This window comes from Tenebrio molitor, chromosome X (genome assembly GCF_963966145.1).
Source record: "Tenebrio molitor chromosome X, icTenMoli1.1, whole genome shotgun sequence".
Taxonomy (NCBI): domain Eukaryota; kingdom Metazoa; phylum Arthropoda; class Insecta; order Coleoptera; family Tenebrionidae; genus Tenebrio; species Tenebrio molitor.
In genome coordinates, this window is record NC_091055.1 from 1,850,319 (window position 1) to 1,867,683 (window position 17,365).

A 17,365-nucleotide genomic window follows, 5' to 3' on the forward strand; every position below is an offset into this window, starting at 1 on the left:
CGTCGATCGCATTGTCATCAGTTTTAAAATATTTTGTAATATTTTTCACGAATTCACCAGGGGTTAAATAACTCAATAACAACAAAACTGTCAACAACAACCTTTTAATGTAATCAAATTTGTTACAGATTTGGGATTTAGGATAAAATCAAATTATGTCTGCCTCCACATTATTCGAACGGGTAATTCCTTGTAATTGTTGACAAAGAAAATATCAAATATGTTCTTCATTTCGTGCTGAGTCAATTTTCGATCTTTCTCTTTAATCTTAACAAGTAATTACAAGTGCTTCTTTTACAATTGTTCAAATTTTGTGGAGGCTAATGCACAAAATAAAACACTTGACTTGTATCTCAGCAATAAATACAAGACTGATCAAAATCTCTAGTCAAGAATTCTTCCAAGCGTTGTCTTTTGTAGTGATAGTTTTTAGGCCCATTTGCCATTAGTACGTCACAAAGAAAAAACAAATTGGTTTAGAATTCTAAGTATCTGATTTTATAATAATTTACGATATGTTTAAAGTAGATGTGCTGATAAATATTTCTAGACTGATTGTCGATGATTAATAAATTCATAAGCAAGTTATAGGTACAATATTTCTGATATAAATGTTCTAACATGTTGTTATATCAAATGATGGTGCTGGGAAGTATGTATTAAGACGCGTGCGTTTATTTAAGTGTTAACGTGCGTATTGATACATAAATCCTAAGTTAGCTTTGTCATTAATTTGAACCATGAGATCCTAAACATTTGAAATTGGTTACAAATATTTTGTTAAAAGGCGCACTACGTGTTTAAATTTCGAATAAGTTGGCTACTTTCCTATCAAAGAAAAGACTTGAAAGACTAGGTGGAACAAAAACTATGAATAGTGTGGTGAAAATGAGAATACAATTTTAGTGAAATAAAACAAAAATATTTCTTTTAAATTGTATTATAAATGGATACAGCGTGACAAAATAGAATTTATGGATTCATTCAAAAATCTGCGGCGACAAAACCCTTCAAATAGTAAAATAATTTCTTTGTAAAAATAATATGTCTTTGATTTTTTGTCGTTTAAAAATGAAGTATTAGAGAGTGATTACTCCATTTAAAGGGCCAGTTCACAATAGAAAAAATCAATCAATTACAAAATCAATGATAAAAAGAAACGAAAGTCGATTTTATATTCATTGAGCATTGTAGACTTTGTCTTGTTCAATTACAATTAACAAAGTATCAAAAACCACAGATGTGCTTTAAATTCATTAGAGATATATTGCACTAATAAATATATAATATAGGCCTCTATGATTTAATTGTAGTTAAACAAACTCTACATGTGTAATTGATTAATAGTTATTTAAATACATAGAATTTTAATAATGTGGCACTGTTTTATTGCAATATTTAAATATACGTAAATTAAAACTAAATAATAAGTACACAATACAGTTAGTCTAGTAGCAACTTATAACTGGAATGTCATAAATTATGTTTTACTGATAGGTCATGAAATAAAAACATTTTACAGCTATGTAATCTTAAATTGACCGAGAGATCACACAGGAGAAACGCGTTTCTCCTAAACTAATATCGTAGTAAGTATTTAATAAATAAAAAAAATGTAAAAAATAATGGAATTGAACTAAAAAAATGTTAAAATATAACTCATTTAAGTTACGCGATAAAATTTATACGTTTTTAAGGCAGGAATCACTAAAGATGTAAGTGCATTTATAAGTTACTTAAAATAAGTCTATGTGTGTCGCCTTTCCAAGTCAGCCTCATCTACGACATCCTCCTGTTGAGAGTTTACAGCTTCTTGGGAAATATTTACATCATCGGGTCCTACAGTTGCAAGTAATTCATTTTTTGCCGCAACACATGCAGTGTTAGTGTCATTTTCTGAAGTGGTAGAGTGTTTAGGTGAAGTTGGACATTCGTAGGTGGATACAGAACTAAGATTTCTTCTGTGACCGGATTCGTGGTGGGGTTTCTCTTCGAACACTGCAACAAGAAAAAAAGTTCGAACGTACCTGACGGCTGATTGGTCGACTCACATTTATCGAGACTTATGATCGAGCCCACTATCTCATTCGTGGTGATGCCACCTGCTTCGTCGAGTTGTTTGCGGCGGCGTACCAACCACCAGTCCACGACGAAGATGCCCAACGCAAGAATTTTTATTCCTGCACAAAGTCCCACGTATCTGTAGCGGAACTGTTCGATGTCGTACAAAAGACAGCGTCCGCCTTTGGAGCCGCAAGTGCTCTTCCACAACAAACAAGTGGAGTCTATCAAGTTGCCAAAAAGTATCGGGGCCGGGATGTAACCAAACAATCTGAATATCACGAACTGCATTCCCAGAGCGAACGAACGTTCTTCTTCGCTCACAGATCTAAAAATAAAAATAGATCGAGTCCTAGTCGAGACCCTTGGGTGGCAACGCACCTTAGAACTATCATAAGCAGCGGCATCTGTGTTATAGCCACTATGAACGTCATAAAGAAGAGCAGTATCAAAAATGGATAAATTGTATGACAAGACGAATTGCAAGGACCAGCAGTTGCGACAGGAACAACAGTGACTTCGGCGTATTCACCGTTGGTTCTAGCAGCAAGATTAACGGACGAAGTTGTTCCACTCAGGCTCATATTTCCGTGAATACCTGCAACCCACGGTTATAAATAAACGTTTTAGGCGTTAACTGTTAAATTTGGACTTACAGGCACAATTGGTATAATCAGATCTTAGTGTCGACGTACAGCCGGCGTGACAAGGGCTAAAATATGTTAAACCGTTGTTGCCGCACACCGGTTCCACGTCGTTCATGCTGCACTCGCAACCAAAATTGCAGGACGACGTCAAGTTCACCTGGAAGGGTTCCGCATGTGTGCTGTTGAAATACGGAATAGTCGTTCCGGCCATTTTCAAATTATCACAACCCAAGAAGAACAGCAAGACGTAACAAATTAAACATATTACGTTGGAGATTAAGACGAATTGGACAGCACCCTTGGGACGTAACTCCATCCTTTTTAAAATGCAGCCTCCCATGAAGATACCAATACATGCACCAGGAATTGCAATGGATCCTTCAACGTGAATTAGTAAAGAGATCGTGAAAGGAAACGATTTGTTTTACCTGTGAAAACGCTGGCTTGGCTTTTTCCTAAACTAAATTGTGTTTCTAGATACTTTGGTAAAAACACGACGAACCCTGATACAATTATTAATTCCATACATGCTCCTAAACATGTGACTATATATACAGGATTACACGCAAGACGCCACATTGAACGAGGAATATCTGCAAAAATGAATTTTTCAAAAAAAAAATTGAAAGAGATCGCTCCGACAGGCGCACCTTTAATGTCTTTACCATACCCTGAATCGTTTTTAGTTATAGCCGCTGGCGGGTGTTGATTGGTGGCGGCTGTGGCGCCACCGTTACTACTTCCTGCAGCCGCAGCTTTTTCTGTCAAGCGAATTTTTTCCTTCTCGTGAGTCAGAACCTTGGGAAATGAAAAAAACGGAACCGACACAAAAATCAGAAGGAGGCCCCCTAACAGAAATCCACCCCACCACATCCCCACCCATTTACTGTCACCAGCGTCTGAAAAAATTGTTTTAATTGACGTTGCTACAGCTGCGTATTATGTTACCTATGGATATAATTTTGGAAAAGGAGTCCATGTGGAAAGACAACAACCATGCGCCCAGTAAGAAGCCCAGAACCGGACCGAACGCAGCCATACTGTACATACAGCCTAAAATTGACACATTAACGGATCAGGACGGGTTGTATTAATTGCAAAGAAATCTGGTCCATTAATAAAAACAATTGTCTGATTTTTATCTTTATTTTGTGCTGAAATTGGTGTTTTTACCCAAAATGAAGTAAATTGGGACGATTCGGTAATCAGTAATCAGTTAATCACGTCTTGCACAATTTTTTTTCGTGTACTCTTAAATTTGGGACATTTTTTTTACTAGCGCCATCTACAGGGTGTCCCTAAAATGCGCGGCAGAATTTTAACCACGAGCTACTAGGCTTCATGTAGAACTCGGAAAAAATATTTAAAAAATTCTATGCCAAGAAATAAAATGACATTTAATTTTTAAGTTACAATTTTTTTGAATTGCTTTTAGTCTTCTACGTTGTCCCACAACCTCGTAGGTAAAATTTCGGCACATTTTAAAAATACACCCTGTATATCATATTTTATAAAATGTACGCCAATGCGAAGTAATCTCAGTAAATATGCTTTAAAACAGGAAACCACAAGGAAGCGAGGCTGTGGAACAACGTAGAAGCTAAAAGCAATTAAAAAAAATTGTAGCTCAAAAATATCATTTTATTTTTTGACATAGAATTTTTTAAATATTTTTTCCGAGTTCTACATGAAACCTAGTAGCTCGTGGTTAAAATTTTGCCGAGTATTTTAGGGACAGCCTGTACATTTGGTACAGTTTGTTAATAAGTTGTGTTGACGGGTCCTTCCCGGAACGTTTCATTCGTTAGATTTGAAAATTTGATGGGAAAATTTTTGTACTTGTGTAAAAAATGTCAATTATGTAATCGTCATGAGAGTCAGTTTTCTGATAAAAATAACATATTTGTACTGCTAATTGAAACGGTGTGCGGAAAATGGTGAAAATAAAACTAGTGCCAAGGTTACTAGATCCCTAAATAACAAGTAATTTGAGGACCAGAAGCACACGACTATGCAGGTGAATCAATAAAAGTTTCATTAAGTTCCGAGATCAATATTACTGAACCTGCAGCGTGATTATTATTTATGGTTGAACTTTGACATTTAGATCGAACAAGATGGCAAAGGGGTACTTACCGATATAAATAGAAGAACTCTCTGGTCTCACATGATCATCAACGTAAGTTGTTCCCAATGTAAATAGTGGCGAACCTCCACAGCCTAATAACAATTGTGCAAGTACAAATAACAATACTGGTCCAGTCGTAGAAGGAGAACCCTGAATGCAGTTGTCGCCCCTAAGATTGTTGGGGGCCAGAGGTGGCGAAGACAGACCAGAAGAAAGTCGCCCCAAGCCCATGTCTTCCTCGTGAACCGAGATAACGCGGCACATATTTTCGTCGGTATTGTTTATGATCACATCACCTATGTTCTCATCACCGATAAAATGCGGTACCATAAAAATTAAAGAACCAACACCCATGATTACAGCACCTACTCCAATCCAGACCGGGATGTGGCGCCGACTCCCCAAATAACTAACAAATATTACAGTTATCACATTGCCCATTTCATACGATGATGCTATTAATCCTGAAAGACTCGATGGAATCTCAAAACGTTTTTCAATGGTTGTTATCACAGAATTGATATATCCGGAGCTTAACGCTTGTTGCAAAGTAACAAGGAATGATAAAAGAAAAACAAAACACTGAAAAGGGAAACGTTAGCAACCGCCAACCTCAACGTGACATTCTGTACCTTAATTCCTGCATATTTTTGAATGAAGGAGGGTCGGCACTTAAGGATTCCGCATTCTTTTGTATCCCTTAATATCACAGGTGGTGGGTCAGAGTATGTTGTGGCATGTGCAGCTTTGTCTCTGCAAAGTGATTTTTTTTATTGAACGTTTTCGATACGACGACAACACCGAACCTGTCGAAACCGGCTGATGGGTTGCGACTGTGACATTTTATAACTGTGTCATGACAAAACGTGGTCGAGCATTTTGTATCTGCGGTGCCATCATTGTCTTCGGGCACGCTCTCAGAATAAAGTCCCGTCATGGCGTACATCGACTCCTGCCGTCGGTGTCCCTTGCAGTGGCTGGTGGAAGCATCGCCTCCACCATTGGAGGTAACACCCGAATTCGCACCCGTCATCTTCGACTGACGGACTCACTTCGTCGATCAGTCACGTCTTAATTTCATCGCGAGCATTTCTGAAACAAAACAACTTCATCAACGGCCGCTCTCGGAGCTCTCCCAAACTTCGAACTTCCAATAAACTCACTTTTTCTAGATTGTTTAAACTTACAAAAAGCTTCCAGTTAATTCTAGATCGGGATCGCATTTGCAACTTGTTTGAGTTTTTTCAACGGCAAATTAAAATTGATTTTGGTTTAAATGTGGCGCATGCGCCAATTTGGCAAAATTCAATTTCTGCATTAAGTGCTGGTGGTGAAAACCCATTTACTGGTGTCTAAATTTAGTTTAAGTGGAGTGTACAAAACGTGTGATGAAATCTGTCAACAGGTGCTGTAAATTTTTGGCTCACGTCAAAAATTTTTCAAATTCTCGTACCAATTCGGACGATTTTTGCATCTATAATTAAGCGAAAAATTACAGCACAGTGGATCACACTAAACTGCGAGTGAAGGATCTCAAAACCTGAAATATATATCCCGGTGGTGGGAAGTTTACGTGACGTAACAGATTAGGTCTGAAATCCGGAATTACCCCAAAATGTATTTTTTTTCGATCGACGCAGGACAGATCCATCTAAATGATAATAAATTTCTCCGGCAAGCAGTCTTTTTAAATCCGGGAGTCCTTCGAAATAATTTCTTGTGAGAGTGGAGATTATTGTTTTGGCGAAGTTTGAAACCGATTTACTCACACCAGCGCTAGCCGACGCTTCGTGAACTCAATTTTATTTTTTGCACGTAACCAAGCCTGTCATTATTGGAAATTGAGGGCCGTCGTTACTCTTATCCAAAATAAATACCGCCTCATGAATAAATAAAAGAGCTTTTAAAAAATTATCTGTTTGAAACAGCGCCGGTTTGTTCTCCTGAAATCCAGTTTGCTTGCCACCAAAAAAAAAAACGTTGACAAGCATTTTTGCTCTATAATTTCGTCGGCCTGCTTGTAACTGATTATGCGTCCCCGCGATTCCCGCTATTTACACGAAAAAATCGGATTATATTTTATCTATCGATCGCGCCACGTTTTTATTTGCACTGTCGTCGTTGGAGTATCTGTAAATTCTTAAGATGCCGATGGGAAATTTCTTGTTCGCTCGATTTAAATAAAATTACAGTAACTTTTGTTATTCTTCACGGCTATTCAAATTTTGCGCCAGCAACAAAAGAAAATCCACTAATTAAGTGTTCATCAGATTTTGATATCAACTTACCCTTTATTCTTTAATTGGAGAACTCAACCTCAAAACACCAGATGCGAATGTCGAATTCATAAAGAAATGAAAAATAAAATGTCGACTCGTAAACGTAATTTGTAAAGAGACTCTAGGGTTGTTTTAATTAGCGTGTTTAAATGACGAGAAGCGAACGAAAAGGATAAAAAGAAATGTAGCAGAACAGACGAAGGGGTGGAAGTGGAATTTTTGCATGATGCAAATAAATCGGAATAAATGTGATTTATTCAGTAATAATAAGCAATTCCGTCGCTTGTGCTCATTGCCCAGTTTAAAATAGGAAAATCAATGTTATCTCACGCTCCTCGGGTGATCCTTAAATTATTCAGAAGAAAGGGTAAATTACCAAAACGTGTATCAGTCACATGTTCGACTAGAGACAAATCGGAGAGCCGTGCAGAACCCAACGTCAGGTTTGTACAACATTCCCTGCAAATCTTGCGTGAGTTCGCGCATTATCTTGTCGGCAAGATGAATTATTCAAATCTCTTCGAATCTCTGACGCTAGATGATTTTTGCCCACAAATCTGTTAATCGAAAAGCAGCGTCGTGTCCCCATTCACGTTTGAGTTCGACAAAGAGTGAAAGTGCTGGTACGCATGCAATATTATTTTAATTAAATTGGCAATATTGTTGATTTTCCTTTCATAAAATAAATTACACGACCTTGCACTAATAATGTTGTTCAGCACAAGTCCTTGCGGAATCGGTTCTAAGATGGCGTGGTGATCAACTGATCATATCAAAAAAAGTGAAAATGTGTTAGGGGAAGAGGAAACTTTCTTTGTCCCACAAGTACAGTATTAAAAAATTGACTTTCACGATGTTATTCGGAGTTAGATAAAATCTGTTACGGTTCCGCATTAAAAAATCGTAAATATTGCGTACGTAGGGAGCAGTAAAGTGCAACATTGGCGCAACGTCGTAAAATATTTGTTGTTGAATGAAACGACGATTATAATCGTGTTCGTTCCAATGAACAAAAGATTGTTATGGAAATCTCGGTACAGAAAAACTATAAATATTTAATTTTGATAAGATTAGGCTAACACTAAGTCGAAATTTGTGGAGCAAGCAGCTTTCTCTGTACGATATTTGTACAAGTCTTTGCGTCAACATGATTGTTTTAACGCAGATAAGGTCAAGTTCTGATACAAGAGCGGGTTATGGGTCGTCCATTATTGCCAAATCAGCATTTCTTTGTCGAGTTACGAAAGCACAGGTAATACCCTTTTATTTCGTTACAATTAATTTACAACGGTTCGAGCTGAGAGCACTTTTTTGTCGAGATTAGTGGTTTATTACGAGTGTATTTCACAACACACCTGGGTTACTTAGTACAAACCAGTAGAAGAACAATGCATTTTTACAGTAGTCACTCTTGTGGGACACCGGAATCTTTCGTTCAGTTATACTAATAGTAATAACCTTTGTTTTATTTCGACAGTCTTAATCAGCTTTTTGATGGTTTCGTATGAAACGAATAGTACCGCTATTGCCCTATTTAACTCAATAATAACAGCAGCACTCGGTAGTAATCACGGCGACCATAAAAACTGTGCGCGGTTATGAATACAAATCCCATAAAAATCGTCCTTTTCGGACGGTAATGTTTACGACTGAGATACCGCTAAAGTTTACAATATTTATCATGGTCATCTGGTACAATGAGTTCCGTCTAAAACCAGAATATAAAACGAGGTCCGTTTTCGAAAGAGTGCGACGAAAATCGATGCAAAAAGTCACGCAACCAAACTTTTCACATTTCAAGACACAATTTTCTGTGTCACCTGGTTCGGACATGAAAAAATTCAAAAGGGTTGTACAGATTTTAATTAATTATTGATTTTTTATCTGGGTGTAGGTGTGTGCGGTGCGTTTTCGGCGAAAAGCAAATTCGAGCCTTTGATGAATTTATTAGCAATAAAGCCCCAAGTGTAAGGTTATTAACTGGCTGATCTGCGGTCAGCGTTCGTAATTAGCTGCGAAATGATTCATTCAATTGCACTGACAGATCTATTATTCAAAGTCGATTAAAAGCTGTTCCGTTGAATACGAAATCCCTGAAATTTGCTCGACCGGCTTCACAGCTCCCGTTTTATGTGGATGTGGATTCCGTGTGATCTTTATTGATTGAAATTAGCAATTTATACAACGAGAAATCAGACGGTGAGCCTCGTTAGCAAGGTCAAGATTTGCTCAAACTAAGTCAATATACTGTAAGCGCTGCCATTCCAGACGATGAGTCCTAATCCAGACGGTCTTTGTCTCTATTAATAAATCAAATTGTAGAACGCTTGCCTCTAACCCACTCTCTCGATAATGAGTACCACCTGAGGTACTAAACTGGCTAATCACTACTTATTGTGTAAAAACAGTTTAAGGTACAGTTACAGAGGCTAAAGAAGGTCAAATGAGGTACGGAGTAAACACGATCGACAGCCCAGTACTAATTACGCAAAATTCTAATATCAACTCTCTTACCCGGATTATTTAAAGCGGAACTTGAAAAACGTAACACGGTTACGTTATGACTATGAGAGAATACTCACAATGGTAACCGCGCCATTAGTTGTGTAAATGTTAAAAGTCACCTCTTTTACCGTAACTTTCAAATTTACACCTACGTAATCGGCGCACAACGAACTTATTCTCGCTTCATCGAGAGTACGCCTGTGTGTTTTTGTCGTCGACGAATTTGGACTCGTTCAGACAATAAACAGTTTTGTTAAAGCAAATTACACATAACAAAATTTAATTGTTACGAGGATAATTAACGACGCTTCCCTGAAAAATTATTTTCGTGACCAAAACAGGACATGTTTGCGATTCGAATAACCGCAAAAAAAAACAACCTTCACACGTGAAAATACAGGAACAATAATTAAACACATTTACACCGTTGCAACTTCCTCATTTTTTAGAGTATTTGTATTTTCCACGAGTTTCGTGTCTGGAAACAAATGTAGATCAATACTTGTCAACACAGATGTTTGAAGGATCACCAAAATTATTGGTTATTTGGTTCAGCGTGACCGAATGAAAGATACATTACGAGAGGTCAAGCATTTAAACGAACTTCAAACTGATTAATTTTATTGTCCTTCAAATGATAGAAACGTACTTAAGTTTCTTGATCGTGTGCAATTCGCACAAATTTGTAGTTGCACAATCATTGAGATTTTTCAAAAATAAAGAGAGCACAAGCAAAGATGTAAAGCGAAGTTCTGAAATCATATTATACAATCTGTCGACAAAGAGTACGTCGAGTCATTCAGAAAGGGTATTGGTTGCCGAAATCAATGGTTTAATACAAATATTTGATCGCTTCACTTGATTTTCCCTTTGAAACGCTCTGTACTGTGCAAAATTTTATAGGATAGATTCTCATCGGAAACTCTTGCATAACATTTAACGTCTAATTTAAGAAGAATAGTTGTTTGATAGTCAGAGTCTTGTGGAAATACACTTGAAACAGTGCGAGAATCGTCGAAAAATACAGATCAAACAGCGTATGGCATCTATTGATTTTTAAAAGTATACTATCAGTGGGAAAGCAAGGTTAACCTTTTTAACCCTCACGGTACAAAGTGGCTCACAATGTTCGTCAGACTAAAATAGGTTAAAATCGATCAAAATACCTCGTTTTGTGAATGATGCTCAGTACAACATAATCAGGAATAATTCTTGGCCAACTTTACGGTCCACATTAACGCCTAATCTATTTTTCTGCTCGCACCACATCACATTTGTTTTTTGACAGGAAGTCAATATCTAATTAAAATTTTTTCGACTTGTCCACCCTCTGCAAAATCTCTTCCAGGCGGAATGGCACGTCATGTACTTTTTGTGCAAATACAATCTATTTTGGTACACTCGGGTGATAGCGTGTTCCTCCGAAGACGGTTTCCACGGATTCCGATGTTCTTGAATTCTCGTTATTGTAATTTGCGCCGGAATGTCGAGAATTTCGATTTATAATCCAAAATTCAAATGTGCCTCCTGATTAGCAATTTCGATTATTATTCAACGAATTCTCGAATTTTCATTTCCAGGACGAACTTATTATCGATCTTGGAGGGTCATGCAGGCAAACCGGCACACCAGTACGTAGTCCCTCGAGATATTGAACAACATGTAAAATATGTCCACTCGCAAATCCAAAATAAATTTTAGTCCCGGTGAAGGTGTTTCTCGCAACGCCTTTATAAATATATAATTGAGAGAACCGACTTCTTCCAGTTTTCCTGCGACACATTTTTTTCGAAATCATCGGGAATACACGGCAAATGAAAAGTCGATATTGCCAGACCGGCGATTAGATCGTAAAATGCGATACACATAGTAAAAAGCTCGGAAAAGTACGTTATTTCAGTTATAATTTTTAATGGTGGTAATAATAAAACGGTGAAATCCTTTGAGACACCTGTGCGTACAGGGGAAAACCGGTGAATGTCTGTCTAATTGAAAATTTAACGACCTAACCCTTTTGAGATTGGTTCCCAAGGGCTCGAACTTACCTTCACAGGAAAAATAACATCACAATGTAGTCTGTTTTCTTTGTGTTTATGCATTTTAAACTATACACAACCACATTAACGACTCTAAAGTGCTACAATACAAGAGTAGGCCAGGGTTGGAGCTGTAAGGAAAAAATGTGTACACACCAACGCAACTTTCGTCTGTTTTGTTTGTTAACCATTAATTTCTACATAAACACTGTATCAATATGAAGTTTCTTGAAAGGATATCGATCCGGCAATATTTTATGTATGGATTTGTTTTTCTATCAAAACGCCATTATTCTAATTGAATCAGTTCATATGGCAACGAAAAACATACAATAACTGGACAAAAAACGAGGTCGTTCTAGCACAAATTTAAGAAAAATAAGGCACGCAGTGTTACACTTATTAGTCCTTTGTCACACACGTCTGAAATTATTTCTTTGTAAAAAGAAAATACCTAATTAAGCTCCGAACTTGTGGACAAGATATGTATTTATCGGTGTCGCAGTTTTGACCCAGATTTGAAAAATAATACGCAGAAAAGTGATTGCCAAGATCGTGTTACACTATTTTAACTTATTGTCAGTCATTAGAGAACTGGATCCTGGAAGCCCTTGCGTCGGTGGTGTCAAATTTGATAGCCCCTCGTCTGATCCAATGTACCTACAGTGTACAAGTTTTCTTTTCTTCGATGTCCATCACACTTTCTTTAATAGATTTATTTATCATCGATGGAACTTTTCAGTCGTGCGGAGATCCGTAACGCGAAGAACTGCGATAGTGAGTGAAAGTATCACTTGTAGGGAGCATTGTTCGTAATTCGAAATGAATGCCATTACGCACTTCAGTTTCCGATTAATCGAAAATTATTCATGACATTCTTGGTTCGTTACGGGTGCGTTATCATTATCAAAGAAAAAGTTCTCCGTTTTAATTTTGCTTTCCTCGAGCTCGTTTCCAGAAGCTCTCGACGTAGGTAGGCGGCTGAAGGGTGCGATAATAATTGCACCCTTTTAATAAGCGGAGGGTAGCGAGATTCGCGACTGATACAATATCGCTGTTTGAACAATCAATAAGAGCTAACAAAATTTAATTAGAAAGACAAACATGATTTCGTAAAAATACACACCAAGCGGGAGGTGCGAACCGAAATATATTCACATATGTTTAGCTCGCGCTAACTATACATTTACACATGTATTTGTTGTTTTTCGAAGATCTGGTATTCATATCAGGATGATGTAGCAGCTCTAGCAGCTCTTCGTCAGAAATTAACATTCGGGCTTGATATACCTATTCGGGACACATCACCCGTGCAGGTACAGGTGCGAACCTGTCAATATCTGACCGTGTGGGTGATGGTGTATAATTAGAAAATTGACAAACTACCCCCTTGTCGTTCAAAATTCTCTGCGATCTCTTTGACCCAAAGCACAAATTCTTGAATTGGAATAATAATAAATTCAAATGGAAAGTTATCAGTTCGACAGAACCAGCAGTTGTGCAACACAAAAAGCGAAATTCTGCTTTATGTTAAACAAATTTACTACTACCTGGATTGGTCGACGATTATAAAACAATAATAAAATTCTTACTTGTGGGAGGTCAATGCATCCTTAAATCTTCCCTAATAATCCGGGCAAATATCAAAAATATCTCAATTAAATTTATCACAATTCGCGCACAACCACAGTTTTTAATTCATTCATTTTTTTTATAATGTTCCTGTTTATAAATATATGTATGCGTCTAATTTAACGCACCACACGGAGACACAGTTGAGACAACACAGCTGTCTGTGCACCACGAAGTTGTGCACAGACGGAAACGACAAGCGGTAAATGACAGAGAAAGAAGCACAGGTTGAAGAATGGAAACAGTGCGATGGTGCTGCCGCGAAGAACGCGCCAAAAGGTCGCAAATTTGAAATGAGTACGAGCGATCTGTCCGTCAGTTCGAGAGATGGCGCCACTTCTAGACATTTTTTCCGAGCGATTGTGCTTTTCAAATCATCTTGTGTGTATTATTTATTTGTCAGATGTGATGAAGCGACAAAGATAAGACGACTAAGAGGGAGAGTTTTGTAAATCAGTAAAATCTGGGTTATTTAAAGGACCTAAAAAACCGGTAAGATAATCGATGAACGTGCACGGAGCGAAATTACCGTTTTATGAAAGCAGAAGAAATCGAGTTCGTAGTATCGATTTTTGATGGGAAATTTTTGAAAAGCCTGGCCGAGACGGAAACAAGTAGGAGTAGTAAGACGTAGAAGAACCGGAAGGACGGTATACAGAGTGTTATGGAAGTCCACTTAATAAATTTAGTCACTAGTATTTGAACCCTTAAATTCATACCCGCTCATGTGTTTACACATCCATTGAGAACGAAGCACGAAAAAAGAATTACTCGATTAAAATCCTCGAATGGAAACCAGTAAAAACTGTTAGTATTACAACTGCGATTGTTCTTTCTTCAAAAAACTGGAAAGTTTTTACCGCACAAAAACATGTTCACTCACTCTTTCGCTTCAATTCATGATTATCTCATGAGCGAAGTGTCGAACTAGGGGCTAGAAAAATGTAAAAAAAATATTCGATTAAAAAAAGATCAATGTTTAAAAAATGTTCATTTTAAAGAGTTCCTATTGGTGATTAAATTTATTACGTGGACTTCCATAACACCCTGTACAGTATGTTATTGAAATGCGTTAAGAAAATTTAAACGACAGAACTGATCAAAACAAATTATTGTTCTATTTACCATTTTTTCGAAAAACCTTTCTAAACCCAAATAAAATTTTAATTAGTTTGATCGTAAATTCTTAGTACCCACCAATGTCTCCGTGCGTACCTTAAAAGCGAAAGAAGATAAAAACTTAGATAGTCAAGCAAAAACCAATTCTTTATTCGTAGTAAGTGAGAGTGACATTGAAGTTACGCACCACACTTGATCAAGGGCACTAACCTTTAAATTAAATGTTCGAAATGACGTCCCCGAGCTCCGCGAATACCTGGTGAAGTAAACCAAAAATTAACAAATGACTTTTGAATATGTTTCAGATTCCATCCCCAGTATCAAGAGGACCAAGTGCATGGGACCCACTGGTAAATTTTATATTTCTATACAGTGTGAATTCGAAATACGTCACAATCTTAAAACCCCAGGCTCTTCAGGCCAATTGTGAAAATCACGTGCATTCAGTTTTGCGCTATAGATCCGCGTAAGGACAGAAAAATACGCCACTGATATCACGTTAGGACGAATAGTAAGATTTTAAAAGTTATCGAGTGCAACGCAAAAAAGGTCCAAAAAGTTTTGTTATGTGGGTGTTATAGTACCGGGTGCAGATTAGTTGCTTTCAGTGCGACCTTCGGCTATTGTTCGGAATTTTGCGTCTCAGTATTTCATTAATTATTATCATGGAAAATTATACCAATAGTGAAATGACCGATATGATACTTTGTTACGGTGTTGCCTTAAGGGCACAAGCTTTGTATCGGGAAAAGTTTCGGGCGCGGTATTTCGCATTCGCAAACATTTCTGGCTGTTGTCTAAATGGTACTTTTCGACCGAGAAGTGTGGACAAGGGTCAGGAACGTACGCCACGGATGTCAGACTTCGAACCCCAAATTCTAGAAACTGGAAGAAAACTCGAGCAAGGGTTGCACCCCTATCATGTTCAGCGGGTACAAGCACTGCAACCAAACGATTGCATTCGCCGGCAAGAGTTTTGTGACTGGGTGATTCAAATGTGCATCGATCAACCTGATTTTTTGCGAATAATTTTGTTAACGGAGTTTTTAATCCGGGACGATGCAGCAAGTTTTGAAAGGGTTCGGGACAATCTACATCGAAGAACACAGGCGTGTAGGTATTAGAAAACACGGCCAACATTTTGGACGATGTGTCTAATTGTAATTACGGTAGGTACTGTTTAGTTATTTGTGGTTTTTGCTTTGGCTTTTCCTTTCACTTTGTTTTCACTCTTAATTTTCTTACACGTTTTTGCGGCTGTGTATTTAAAGTGTTTTTTGGCTATTTCATTCATAGTAAGGTTTTGTCACTCTGTTTTTAAAGCGTTTTTACGGATATTCGTGTTTCGATTTATTATGGAACTTTCAAAAGCGTCTCGTTCGGGATGGAATGAAGTTAAATTGGACACTATGAATTTAAAATGTTTTCGGTTTATTCACTTATTGAAGAAACTCTGGTTTACATATTGTGATGCATTTCAAATTCACCCTGTATATTTATATATTTTTATGTATTATTATTATTATTGAACCTCATATTCGTTCTGTGTTCCACCACAACGCCGCCCCTTGCATTGGGACTACCTCACTCAGGGGCGATACGACAACATACATAAATACGCCCCCGTTGCTACCTGGCCTCCAGGATCGTATGGGAGTATTGCAGTGGTGCAATAATTTTGAACAGGAGTAGACAGCGTCTTTATAATAACAAACAACTCAGAGACAAGTTGTCTCTGAACAATTTTACAAAACGTTATCGTATACTTGTTGATATTTTTTATGCTTCCATTAATTGCATTAATAGTGTTGTTAATATTTTTATGAAGATTTATATATGTATTTTAATTACATATTTTGTATTTAATTTTTTATGAATCTATTTAAACTTAATTTAATAATTGTGTTATTGTGTAGAAAAAATTACAAAAATGTAACAAAAATGACCGAATCAAAATCAAATACACAAAATTTTAAGAAACAATCTTCTATTTTTGCCTAATTTTTCAAGATCTGTTTTTTTTTGCTGGTACAGTAGTCGGGGCATGCGAGTACCAGGTGCAGAATTTTGAATGGGCCGCAGAGGAGCTTCATATGTGACCCCATAAATTAAAAATACAAATGTAAGTGTATTATTATTATTATTAAATAAATGTGTATTATAACATTATGTAAATATCGGTGATTATTTTTTATATTTCCACATTTCAGGGGGGTGGTTTCTTACTTTTCTAAATAAGTTTTGAGACACCAATATTGAACTTCGTCGTTACGGATGTTGCTACCAAGTAATAACGAGCAAATGAATAATTATGTAAAGGACTGACACCCCGCAAACAAATAAAAAATAAGAAAGATAAATACAGATATCAGTAGGAAATTGTTTAACTTTAATCAACAGCTAAAAAAAAAATACTGCTTAACCCAGAGAGGTTGAGTTACAACAATTTCGAAAGGTAGAATAACATAAAATGATTACAGTCGGTATTACCCAGAAGTTAACAGAATTTTCAGTTTTGGATTGTTTTAGAAAAAATATTTCCTCCCACTTTCTGGTGCTGGAAGTTGAGTCTCTAGCACCAATATTTAATGTAAGGAGTCCCCTTTTAGATGTTCGTTACTAATAAGAATAAGATGAACTAATGAACTAAATCTTTAGCAAAGTCGTTGGATCTTTTCGAAGATGGAAATACCTACCTATGTATTTCATAGATTGGCGACGATATGATGTCAGATCTAGTGAAAAAGCTTTGGTAGATATTAGACTTTTGTTTGAAAAAAATTTAACTGTATAGTTAAAGCATGAAGTATTTTATAGGTACTATTGATTAAGATTAAGATTAAGGGTGTAATCGAAACCACCAAGACATTTGAATACGATTTACGATGGCTGAAATTGCGTATGTAACAATTCAAAATTCACCTCATTCCGGCCCGTGGTTGATGCTAATGTGGAGTA

General features: G+C 37.0%; 2 protein-coding genes across 6 annotated transcripts in view; one reads left to right on the forward strand and one right to left on the reverse strand.

The window, feature by feature from the left end:
* Positions 1 to 17,365, forward strand: part of LOC138140208 (protein phosphatase methylesterase 1-like) — a 44,803-nt gene that overhangs the window by 19,489 nt on the left and 7,949 nt on the right. For 2 of the 5 annotated variants that reach the window (XR_011162452.1, XM_069061037.1), the window contains exon 7: positions 14,713 to 14,757. Coding sequence is in view for 4 of the 5 variants with exons in the window: in XM_069061037.1 (XP_068917138.1) it covers positions 14,713 to 14,757 (45 nt within the window). In the remaining variant the exon portion in view is untranslated. Of the gene's footprint in view, positions 1 to 14,712; positions 16,271 to 17,365 lie in introns of those variants that run through there. The other 3 variants (XM_069061035.1, XM_069061036.1, XM_069061034.1) reach the window with 3 other exon arrangements.
* On the reverse strand, positions 91 to 13,489 carry LOC138140198 (solute carrier organic anion transporter family member 3A1-like). The gene is made up of 11 exons (XM_069061015.1): positions 13,249 to 13,489; positions 5,643 to 5,928; positions 5,469 to 5,589; positions 4,845 to 5,418; positions 3,657 to 3,761; positions 3,359 to 3,607; positions 3,137 to 3,301; positions 2,718 to 3,086; positions 2,443 to 2,659; positions 2,052 to 2,389; positions 91 to 1,998 (listed from the first exon to the last, which is right to left on the reverse strand). Exons 2-11 carry the CDS (start codon positions 5,867 to 5,869, stop codon positions 1,748 to 1,750), a joined length of 2,616 nt encoding a protein of 871 aa, XP_068917116.1. The 5' UTR covers positions 5,870 to 5,928; positions 13,249 to 13,489; the 3' UTR covers positions 91 to 1,747.

Coding starts and splice junctions, on each gene's coding strand:
- LOC138140198 (XM_069061015.1), bottom strand. CDS start 5,869: ATGACGGGTGCGAATTCGGGTGTTACCTCCAATGGTGGAGGCGATGCT. Junction 3,087..3,136: donor CCAAGCCAGCGTTTTCACAG/GTAAAACAAATC, acceptor TTCACGTTGAAG/GATCCATTGCAATTCCTGGT. Junction 2,660..2,717: donor TGATTATACCAATTGTGCCT/GTAAGTCCAAAT, acceptor CGTGGGTTGCAG/GTATTCACGGAAATATGAGC.